The sequence below is a fragment of the Stigmatopora argus genome, chromosome 13 (assembly GCF_051989625.1).
Source record: "Stigmatopora argus isolate UIUO_Sarg chromosome 13, RoL_Sarg_1.0, whole genome shotgun sequence".
Taxonomy (NCBI): domain Eukaryota; kingdom Metazoa; phylum Chordata; class Actinopteri; order Syngnathiformes; family Syngnathidae; genus Stigmatopora; species Stigmatopora argus.
Genome location: NC_135399.1, coordinates 6,292,553 through 6,305,074, shown reverse-complemented (window position 1 = coordinate 6,305,074; position 12,522 = coordinate 6,292,553). Strand labels below are relative to the sequence as shown.

Genomic DNA, 12,522 nt, shown 5'->3' with positions numbered 1-12,522 from the left:
AAACATTTCATTAAAAGGCGTTTTTAATCCGTGCACATGCTGCAAGTATTTGAAAACTTCCCGGAGGGGTCAGCAATGCTCTCGCTTATCTCAATAGGGGGAGAGTAGAGCTTAATTAGCTTCAGTAATAGGGTCGTATGTCTTCTTAAAGGATGAGAGTGCGGTGGGCATGCAACATTGCACAGGGGGTCTTTGGGCTTAATGCTCCGGCTAGAGTTACACCGAGTAAGACTGGCAGCGAATGATGTTTCGGTGTCAAGCAACAGTGACAGACATCCAATCATCTTCAACTGGGAGGGATGGCAGGGAACATTGTAAAATGGTTAAAAAGGTTGTAAAACATCTTAAAAGGGTCTTGGATATTGCTGTGAAATTTGCCCCTCATTGCTCTTGAGGCACTGCTCAAAATAATCAAACTATATATATATATATATATATATATATATATATATATATATATATATATATATATATATATATATATATATATATATATATATATATATATATATATATATATATATATATATATATATATATATATATATATATATATATATATATATATATATATATATATATATATATATATATATATATATATATATATATATATATATATATATATATATATATATATATATATATATATATATATATATATATATATATATATATATATATATATATATATATATATATATATATATATATATATATATATATATATATATATATATATATATATATATATATATATATATATATATATATATATATATATATATATATATCTATATATCTATATATCTATATATATATATATATATATATATATATATCTATATATCTATATATATATATATATATCTATATATCTATATATCTATATATATATATATATATATATATATCTATATATATATATATATATATCTATATATATATATATATATATATATATATCTATATATATAGCCAGCCATGTCAGAATTAATTGATTTCATGCATATGAAATCAATTAATTCTGACATGGCTGATCACAAAGATGGAAGCCATTTTTTGTTCAGACTTCAAAGTCAACCTTAAAATCACCCAGTACTAACATAAAGCAAGTTTATTAGTTTTGGCTTTGTCAACCATTTTGATTTTGACTTTCATAACTTGAAGGAAATGAATGCACTTTTTGTGGAGATGAGGGTAAAGTTGAGAATAATTCAAAATATGCATAGATTCTCTTTGTCAGCACACAAGCCGAAAGCCCTGAAAAGTAATTATAAAAATCATGATGACTGCGCGGTACTTGAATGTAATCGGCTTCTTCGAGTTTTTAACATCAGATGAAATCAGCTCTCCTCTTCATTTTTGCTCAAATGTCATCTATTTCTTCTAGAGCTAATTTGAACTGCTGAATCCATATGAATACAGCTGAGGATCAATGAGGTCAAAAAGAGCAGTTCATCAGAAAACGAACAGAGTCACTGGAGGCCACTGCGACGCAGCAACCATCCATCAATACTTCACGCAATCACAATTGATCAATAAAGCTTGCACATACAAAACAACAACAACATCATTTTCTTAAATTTACCTTTCCATATTTGGCAGCCAAATGGAGAGGTGTCCAAAAGTTGTGAGCGACAGGATGTGGATCGGCACCGTTGTCTAATAACGCAGCTGCCACGTCGCGATAGCCACTGGCGCATGCGATGTGGAGCTTTTTGAAGACAGATGAGTTTAATTTGTTTCTTCCACACCAACCAAAAGAAGACAGCATGTACTAAAGACACTTACTAAGGTGACCCCATCATCATTGGGTTGATTGAGGTCTGCCCCTGTGGCTACAAGCTGCCTGATGTCAGATAGCATGCTATTGGGTTTTTGTGTCCTCATGGTATGCATGGAAGAGGTGTCCACACCTGTCACAAAATAAAAGTAAAGCAGACCAAAACTAAGTGCTAATAAAAAATAAAAATAAACTAGGAACATGTGATCCAATTTTGTAGATTACAATATTTTAAATGCATTAGGCCAAGGGTGTCATTATATAATATTTTGATATTTTTATTGAAAATCGAATTAAAAGAAGTGGATCAAAAGCCCTGAATAGTCCGTTTTTTAAAAGATCTAAAACAATTTTATTTGGTCTTTTTTTTCTGAGTAAAAAAACAAACATCTTTTGATCATTTGTGTTTCACTTCAAAAGTAAACAAAATATATATTTTTAATTAAGTTCAATATTAAAGTGGAAAACAGATTTTTTTAAATGAATTTAGATTTTAAAAACTGCTTTTTGAATCAAAAACATTTTTAAAAAATGGATTAAAAATTGCAATTATTGATTTAAAAAGGGGAAAAATCAGGAAATATAATATATATCTATAATCTTCATTTGAATTTGATTCTAAAACGTAAAGTCAATCACGTGAGTTCTTTTAATGGGTTTATTGTTGTAAATTTATTTATTGTTACTAATATTGTAGTTTAAAAGATGAGTCACTGTGAGAAGTAAAATCTGAAAGAAAGAAAAATTAAATGCACTTGGAAATGGAAAAATTAAAAAATTTAAACCTGAATGAAGCTAATAATGAAAGCGTTAAGTATATCTAATTTATTGCAACTGTTCAGAAGTTAGTCAGGTTAAATTCTAGCAACAAGTTAGTCATCAAATTAATTTTTGATTATGATTAGGTCCTTTGTGTAGCATGACAGCACCAATATGGGAGAAATGAAGAGAGACTAAAAGTTTTGCATTTACTTATGCTTAGTATACAAAAGTAAATAAATACATAAAAACAAAGGTGTTTTGTGGGGAAAAGCAATTTTATTTTTAGGCCATATCAAATACAATGGTTTAGTGATAAATACATTAAATATTTGTCGGAAATATTATTTGATGGATTTTCCTCTACATCCAGAACTTGTATAAATGAATCTGATTATTGGGGATGAGAATTTGGGCCAAACAGTGGCAGGATTCTCACTTGTAAAGTCAAATTTCTGACTTTATTCTCAGATGTGGGAAAATGTAAAGAAACCACGTTTCCATAGTAACAGAAACCCAGAACGCCATGTGTTGCATGCTGCTTTTAGTGTTGAAGGGATGCAGACTGCAGGAGGGATGTAATGACTTCAGGGTCTGGCCCAAAAAAAAAGCACTGAAGTAGCTATAAATTAGTGTAAATGGCAGATACTCGTTGCACAAACACACTGTTTTTGTGTGTAGGCTACCATGAGCTCCCCAAAGGCTTTGTGGTCTCTTATAGTTTCATGGTAGGCCAATGGAGGGTCATTAAATCCCGTGTCCAACCAGATTGAGCCCTAAAGGTCTAGTTAATACCAAAAAAAAGACTGCATTATCATACTATCTCCACAAATTCTAGTGTCTTTGTTTGTGCTTAAGGGCCAAATTTGATTTTACAAAATGGATGGAGATGCAAGTTCATTCGTAGGTCAGGAAAAAAAATGAAAGTTACCATTTTCTTCTAAGTGCTTGCGTAGAAAATAGCGACTCTCGCTTCCCTCAGTGGTGTAGTCCAGTGCGGTGTTTCCGCCGATGTCCTGAAGCAGAACATTCACTCCGGCCTTCCGGGAATAAGAGACATGAATTAGCAGGTTGCATGTCAATGAATGGTGTTTCAATGCCATTCCAGGTGCAGATGTCCTATCTACAAGTATTTGAATATAAGTGTTGTAACTCTCAGGACTGTTTGAGAACAGCCTCAATGCCAAATTTTGAAGGTGTAGGTCTTCTCTGATTTCCACTCCCCAAAGTCTTAGTATCAGTGAGCGTGACCGGACGTTTGGTCGCCCGGACGTTTGGTCGCCCGGGTGAATATAATTTTGAGAGCTGGTTTCAACAGTAGATATTTAGATATTAAACTCTCTCTCTCATGAATACAATTTTGAGAGCTGGTTTCAACAGTAAACTCTCTGTCATGTTGTCAAACGTCCGGCGACCAAACGTCCGGGCGACCAAACGTCCGGGCGACCAAACGTCCGGCAACCAAACGTCCGAGTACCGTCAGTGAGAACTGGTTTTGTTGTCGTTTGTTTGTCTTGTTCTTGTCTCGGTCTGGACAGCCAACCGTCTTGGTCTCATTTAGTTCTGGTTTCTTGGCAATTTTGTGTAATCTCTCTTTTGGTCTTTTCTTTACTTCCAAGGATGTTTACGTATCTTGGAGTTTGTGAGTTTTGGTCTGATCTCAGTCTTGGCTTCTCTTGGTGTTGGTCTTGTCTCTGTTTCGACTGCTAAAACTGGTCTTCTCTCAGCCTCTGCTTATCTCAGGGCATATTCACACCTGGTCTAAAGCCAAAAAGTTTGTGATGTGCACTCTTTTGGGCAGCTGTGAATTTAAATCAGCAAGTTCTTGTGCGGAGTAAACAGCCCATCAGAGATAGATTGCACTGTGGTGGAAACCACACCAAAATCACACACCTTTTCGCACATAAGTCTTCTGTAGTTGTAACCATTATGCGAACTGTTTGTAAGAGTCCAAATAATGTTTGAATAAAATTTGCATGTTAATTGGTTATTGTACAAACGAGAGTTGTGTAGAAGGAATGAGCTCAGGCAAGGCAGAATAAAGCCACACAGTTTTTTAACGTATCTTGCTCCTTCTCAACTATACTTTGGTTTAGTCTCGCGATTGGATATTTTTTGTCAATGTTTGTTTGTGTGCATTATGTAAAGAAGCAAGTGGAAAAAGAGCCACAAGTCTATGTTTATACATCCATCCAAGTGTGCATATAAGGAAATACAAATGATGAGAGCGCCAGACGGAAGCTTTATATGATTTCAAACCTACAACGTTGTTTGCTTAGCATCACAGCCACGTGATCTTTTCCGTTCCCATTTTTATTCTGTGTTACTTCGCCAAGACCGTTTTATCCAACGATGTTCGCACTTGTATGGGTTTGCAATGAAGTCCAAGGACTTTAGCGAGAATTGCAATGGAAAAAGAAAATGCAGCAAACCAAAAAGGGTCCAAAGTATTTTGGTCTGGACCATGAACACAAACTGTGGGCTTCCCTGGTGTGAATACACGCTCTGTCTTTGTCTTGTTTCAAAAGTCTTGGTCTCTGTGATTTCTAATCACAAGAATATCTTGGTCACAAGCCATAAATACTAGGGGATGACAGGAGAATAAAGACTGATGGTGGCTCACTCAGGGGTGGCTTCTCTCTTGAGGCGCCATTCACGACTCGCAATATGGTGATGATATATTAGTTGTCTTTGTTTGCTATGCACAAATGCCTGCTTTTTACAAACCAAAGCCTATAACTTAATATACACAGTCAGCGACGGGCACATGAATCACTCGTTTTATTCAGACGTAAAAAAAAAAAACACATGAAGAGGTGCACCTCAAACCAGGTCTGATAACAAGGACATGCAGAGGTGATGGGAATCCATAAGTGATGATTCTTATTGGACATACACAGCTAATAGAATTCTAAAGACCCAGTTGCACGGCAGAAGATTTACGAGCATGTCCACAATTGAAAAGCACCCCAAAGAAAAAGTCCTAATTGATTCATGCATCAACGACTCATTTTATAAGGAGAAAAAAAATATCGCACATTTCCAGACTACAATTTTTGTCACAAGACGCGCCAAGCGGTATCGCCGATCATTTATAATGGCATCAGAGAATGCTCACCGAGATGTGCACACAATTATTCCTTTCTTAACAAAAGCAATTTAAAGAACATTGAGGAAAAAGCCTCCAAGCACCAGAGCTCACCTAACTCCGTATATTATTGAATTTAAACCCACAATATGTCACTTAGATTTGTGCATATCACTCCAACGAACACTAATCATTGTCCTCATAAAGGTGACTCTTTCCTGCCATTTGTGTGCCTCCGAGTTTATGAGCCACTCGGTGGGCTGTAAAGGAAACCCGTCGTAGTCACCGCGGGGTCCAGTATATAAGTCAACAGGAGTCTAGGTGACTGGCGCTATCGCTGTTACAATAGATACAGTGTGCACTTCTAATGCTTCAAGCTAACACATAAATTACATTTCACATTAGTTTTGTGTGATTAAATGATTTGGGAATGAGCCGTGACCGTAAACAGCAAGTCGTACACAGACAAAACACACTATTCTATTTAAAAAATATGGTGACAAATTGTATTTTTGGTTTAACACAGCTGATTTCACCAGTCATGAACAGTTTTGTTCAAGTAACTTTTGAAAAGTAAGAGTTATTGTTACTTTTCTGAAAAAGTAACCAGATTACGTTACTAGTTACTCAATTATGAAAGTACCCAACTAAAAAAAAACCTGCCGTCAATAATACTAATATTTGGTATACAAGTGTAGCCTACATGACAATAAATGTGATGTCCACATATGGAGATGCCATGTATCATCTTTATATATACTATACATACACACTGTATACATATTTTTATTAAAAATAAAATTTACATGAACACATTGAATTGTAAATGACTACTTATTAGTAAAAAAACAATTAAGACAATGTTAAATAATTAAAAACAACACAAACTGTAGCACTTTGATCTTGTTCAAATTTATAGCCAATGACAATGATAGACAGCCAATTCATTTGCCCTGGGAGTTGCAGCCATGAACTCCATGCACAAATCCAAAGTAGATTGGACTTCTAGCGCCATCAATGGCAATCAATTAAATCAACGAGTGCAATATGTAAGGTTGAAGCATTTTGGATTTTGCCCAAACTCCCATCCTCAAAAGGATTCAAAGACTCATGATATTCTTCTATTCTCTACTTTCTGGTGATAAAGCAAACATTCAAAGAGAACAAAGATTGGTATAGCGCTTCTCCGATTTGCCCTTCTAAATCGTAACAAGAGGTATCCGAGAAATCATGTGATCCACAGGAGACATTTTAGTGTTAATATATTCCTTTTTATATTGTCTTAAAAAAACACCAGAGTTGTTGAACTGACCCACTTTCCCTGCTCATGACGGCTGAATCTGGAACGTCTGCATTTGCCAGTCTTTTGAAGTTGGTGGTTAACAGCAAGCACTCGGCTGCTCTGCATTCAGCTTCGCATGTCTGTCTGATGATAAATTCACTCAGTGTTCCTGGCAGTTAGTTGATGTCTCTCCGGCTAATTATGTAATGCGATCGTTTAACGTTTTTGCTTAATTTTAGTTCAATCTCTTGGTGAGTCACCAAACTTGGACAGCACATAGCACCCTTTTAGGACACATGCCATTGCAATAGCACCAATTATCCACAAAATGCCTGTATCTCAATTTAGTCATAAGCAAATTGTCTCTGTTGGGAAATTGGTATCACATATATTTGATATTGTGGTATATCATGAAATCAAAACTCCAAATTGTGGTAGATTTTCTCCATATTGCACAGTATTATATGATAATAACATTGATTCTACTGCAGGAGAATCTCCCAATGTTCCGGTCACAGTACAAATACTAAAAATAGCTCTCAAAATAAGCAACTAATAGCACAACTTTAATGTCCTGAACCACCCAGGCCACACAGCTCATCAGTTTGAGGTGCTGAGTGAGACCGGGTCAGGAGTCAACTTGTTAACCTCTCGCGGTTTGGGGGGCTGCTTGCTGACGCCAACACATTTATATCTGTCATGGTTTATCAATTTAGCCAGACACATGACTAATGCCTCTGTGTCCAGGGGCCACTAGTCATAATTCCCCTGCCGCCAACTGTGTCGCCTGGTCTCGCTTTTTGTGAAAGGCAAGCTATTACTTTAGTGTTCGCGCAGTAATTCTCTGGAGAGTTGAGGCATTTTACCCCATCTTACTCTCAAAACATTAAGCACAACAATGTAATCTACTCAGGTTAACATACTAAGAAATGCCAACAAAAGAATAATTAAATAAATAATTGAAAAAAATAAACAATTTTAAGATACACTTTTTTTACAACTATTTCACTGCCATTGAGGGGTGCTTTGCATCCTTCTGTTATGAATTTAGATACTAAGTTTATCACTGGTAGACATCCAATCCATTCAAACCTCCCACTTCAAATGGATTGGACAGCTGTTGCCGTCAGTGGTAGATTTGTGCGATAAATACCAAAAACAGGATTGAATTATCATTACAGACACTCCTCAACTTACGAACGCAATTGGTTCCGAGCGATTGTTCATAAGTTGAATTTGTTTGTAAGTTGATTTAGTGCTATATTTTGTATTATAATTTATGTTTAAGGCCTATATAAGTATATTGAAGGTTTATATAAGTGCATTTGTATGTTTAAGGCTTGTATAAGTAACACGCATTGGTTTGTACTGAAAAAAAAAACATTTAATAAAATGGAGAGAATATGTACAGTACTGTAGAGAGAGAGATAGATTTATGTATTAGAAACTGGCCAAAAGAAGCGACCTAATGACGATTGCACAGTTTTCTTCTTTTTTTCATCATAAATGATGCAGTAGCACTGTATGGCATCATTCAATTGATTTGCAAACTTTGTGCAACGTTCAATATTTGGGTCCTGCTGCTCGATCTTTCTGTTTATAAATGGTACTGAATGTGCAACGCTCACCACTTTCTGACGCGCATCAAGCTTCGTTATTATTGCCACTCGTTTCAAATGAAATGGCTTGCCTCTTCCTTGCAACTCCCTCAATAGAAGCCTTTAGCTTTTTACCAACCATATTCAATATTGGATGCATGAGATATTTAATGATACAAATGAAAAAGGTTCTTTGCACACTGGAGATACATTCACGCACTTCCGCATTGCAACGAAGAAGGTAGATGCTGGGTGAGCTGAGCTCTCACAGCGCCAGGCGTCGGTATTAGCGGCGGAAAGAAGTACTACTCCAAAAAAGACGCGAAATACAAAATTGGACTTGCGAACATTTTTGGACTTAAACGCAATTTGCAGACATGTTCGTATGTACCGTTGTTCGTAAGTTGAATGTTCGTAAGTAGGGGAGCGTCTGTATATGTTTCTCATGTCAGTAATTTGAGTGTCAAAAAAAAAAAAAAAAATTTATATATATATATATATATATATATATATATATACATATATATATATACACGTGTATATATATATACACATGTATGTATATATATATACATATATATATACGTATATATATACATGTATGTATATATATTATATATATATATATATATTTATATATATATATATATATATATATATATATATATATATATATATTAAATTGGTATGTGAAGGTCTGGCAATTTTTGGATCATCATTTAACGTCGATAACTACAGAAATCAGCCAATTTTCTTTCTTAAGAATTTTGAAAATTATAGCATATTAAAATATATGAAAGAAACCAAACAGTCTGCTGGCTTTGAGCACCATGCAGGAAACACCCTGAATTGGTTGACAGCCAACAACAAGGCACGAGGATACGGACAACCAAACACGCTCACACTCATACTGAAGGGCAATTTAGAGTGTTCAACCATCCTTCACTATATCTTCTTGGGATGTGGGAAGAAACTGGAGTATCTGGAGAAAACCCACTGAACCCGAGGAGAACATACAAACTCCACGTCAGAGCACCGACCTGGGATTAACCCAGGACCCCAGAACTGCGAGGCCACCGTGTTAAACACTCATCAGCCGGGCCGCCAAACATGACAATATCTATTGTTTTTACTTCTTTATCAATATATTTTTTAAATGGAATATACTATTTTATTTTTTCCACAGATATTTAAATAAGATCTTATCAGGCAGGAAGGAGTGCTTCCGCAGATCCTTCCTCCCATCAGCTGCCAGGCTCTTTAACAAAAAAAATGGTTGAGTGTTAAAACCTACCGTATGCATGCATGTACATCTATGTTTATATATGTGCTTATATATGTGTATGTGTATGTATAGGTGTATGTACAGATGTGTATATGTATATGTGTGTGTGTATATATATATATATATATATATATATATATATATATATATATATATATATTTCAGCAGCACTCTTATTTATTTATATATTTATTAATTTATTTATTTATTAACTTACTTATTACTTATCTATTTATGTCTAAAATGCCTTTCCTATTTCTGGATCCTCACCCTCTTGCTACTGTGACAACAAAATTTCCCGAATACGGGATGAATAACGTTATCCAATCCAATCCTTGTCAAAATAGGGTAATATAAAACATATGAAATCTAGCTAACACTTTCAGTGCCATTGATGAAGATAGATGTCCAGTCATACCTCCGTTGGGAATTGAAATGACTTTATTACTAGTGAACATCCATGCCATTTGAACAAGGAGCATAAGTTCGTTTGCTTATTGATTATTCCCACTCATGTGCATTTATGCTTTTGTATAACATCTGACATCTGTCTTTCTAAGTGGAATAAAAACCTTGCGCCTGTCAATTCTCAGCATTTGCCAGTAGAAAAACACCCCATACTGAACTGTGTATTTAAATCTACATGAAAAGCTATTCAAGCAATACCCTACAATGTTCATCAGAAAGCCCCAACACATTACGGGCATGATCAAATCCATTTTAGGCTTCAAGAAGGCATGAAGCATCACATAGTAAGTAGACCAACCACAAGTGAATGTGTCACCCTTTGAATGGCAACACTTCAAAGACATCCATCCATGCCTCAGTACAACCTCTACCTTGCCACATACAGTAAATCAACTCAAGCAAGCTGTAAAGGAAGTTTGCTCCCGCCTGGTGAGAAGCCTCTGCGGGTCTCATCAACACAAAGTAGCTGAGCGCTAGTCTTATTTTCCCTCCTCTGCAGATGTTCTCTTTAAGGACCTAATATGCGGAAGCACAGCTACTGACGTAAAAAATAAAAATACAAAACAATCGTCTTGTTAGTGTGTTAGTGCTTGGTGTCATGCGATTCTAGGAGTGCATTCTGTCTAGTTGCTTGTGGTAGTCACTCACCAGTAGTAAAAGCAGGACCGTGTCAGTGTGGTCACACACACATGCTACATGCAGGGCAGTCCAGAGGTCTTCGTCTTGCAGGTTGATGTTGAGACCTCGCTCCATCAGCACCTCTGCCGCTAGCACGTTGTCATGGCGAGCGCACTGTGAAACGTTGGTAGGATATCGTTGTGTCGTGTTTCGTTCAAAGGTTCTCCATTGTAGCAAAATGAGAACCATACAAATGGATTTCTTGAACTATTTCTTGGATTTTTTATATTGTTTGTTATAAATGTATGAAAGTCTTTTGCGAGCTATGCTCAGGTTCGACTTATAGTCTGAAAAATAGGTAGTTTAATGGTTAAGTTCACACCAGTTTGCATGCAGTGCAAGACAAATTTCAGAGAAGGGGGAGATACATCATCATTATGTTCTGTACTGCTGTTAAATTTGCCGTGCACCATTTCTATGTATGGTTTACCAAGTGTAGCAATGATCCGCCAGAGGAAATGGGAGTGCTGGGGTCAGCTCCGTCCTTCAGGAGTCGCAGAACTGTCACACAAGAGAGAATAGACTGTTAGGGTTTGGGTTTATTTTATTCAATTTTTTTCTGAGCCTCATTTGGTTTCTGTTGTTTGAACCCCCCCAAAAATCTGTGTTGCCATTTATTATTTTACAACAACAAAAATCAACAGAAAGTAATGCGAACTTAATCCAAAGTGACCCGGAAATGCCCAAAAATCGATGGGAAATTACTGAAAATGAAGAAAGTTACAATCATCAGGACAAAAACCTTCCCGTGTGGAGTTTGCATGTTATTCCCCGTGGTTGCAAGGCTTTTCTCCGGGTACTCCAGACCCCCGCTCATCCCAAAAACATACATGGTAGGCTGGTTGGACACTCTAAATTGTCCCTGCTCTGCGACTGGTTGGCAACCAATTCAGGGTGTCCCCTGCTTACTAGTCATACCTGGCTGGGATAAGCTCAGCTGAACCGTGACATTTCGTAAGGTTAAGCGGTATAGAAAATGAATAAATAATTTAATGACTTGAAGGTATAATTCTAATTCTAAAGTACACCACCACACAATGCATCCTGATTCGTCCTCTGAAGTGTTATATTGTTGGAAAGAAATTGAATGTTGAAGACAATAAAAGCAATTATCTTTCATGTCTTCCTAATACTGCAAATACTGAGGACTCTCACTGCCCTCAATTAAGGCTCATTTAAGATTTAAGTAGTTACCAGGGAATAGATAATGCTCTGGCTTTCCTGTATATACGCTGAGATGCTCATTAGCGAGTAGCAAATCTGAAGCGGATGAGATATAAACAGCATTTAGAGCCACAGAATAGTCAATGGTTTTTCTTGCATTCTACATCATTACATCAACATATTTACGTGTAATCGGATATAGCAGGTGAATCAATCTCTGCTTTGTCGCGGGCCACATTGTAGTCGTAGATGTCCAAATGAACAAATGTAAATTGTGTGAATGGATTGGACGTCTGGTGCCGTCAATGGGTGGTATAATCACTTGAGTCATCAATTAGCAAATGAACCCTCATCTATTTTGATAATCAAAAAACTTTATAGAGACATAGTTAACCTGAAATTGACCAGATTCTT

At 36.1% G+C, this 12,522-nt stretch overlaps 1 protein-coding gene across 6 annotated transcripts in view; it reads right to left on the bottom strand.

Annotated features, from left to right (window-relative positions):
* Nucleotides 1-12,522, bottom strand: part of myo16 (myosin XVI) — a 99,411-nt gene that overhangs the window by 64,140 nt on the left and 22,749 nt on the right. For all 6 annotated transcript variants that reach the window (XR_013304684.1, XM_077617754.1, XM_077617753.1 and 3 more), the window contains exons 3-7: nt 11,375-11,445; nt 10,915-11,058; nt 3,477-3,585; nt 1,795-1,919; nt 1,592-1,717 (exon numbers count right to left, since the gene is read on the bottom strand). Coding sequence is in view for 5 of the 6 variants with exons in the window: in XM_077617754.1 (XP_077473880.1) it covers nt 1,592-1,717; nt 1,795-1,919; nt 3,477-3,585; nt 10,915-11,058; nt 11,375-11,445 (575 nt within the window). In the remaining variant the exon portion in view is untranslated. The remainder of the gene's footprint in view (nt 1-1,591; nt 1,718-1,794; nt 1,920-3,476; nt 3,586-10,914; nt 11,059-11,374; nt 11,446-12,522) is intronic.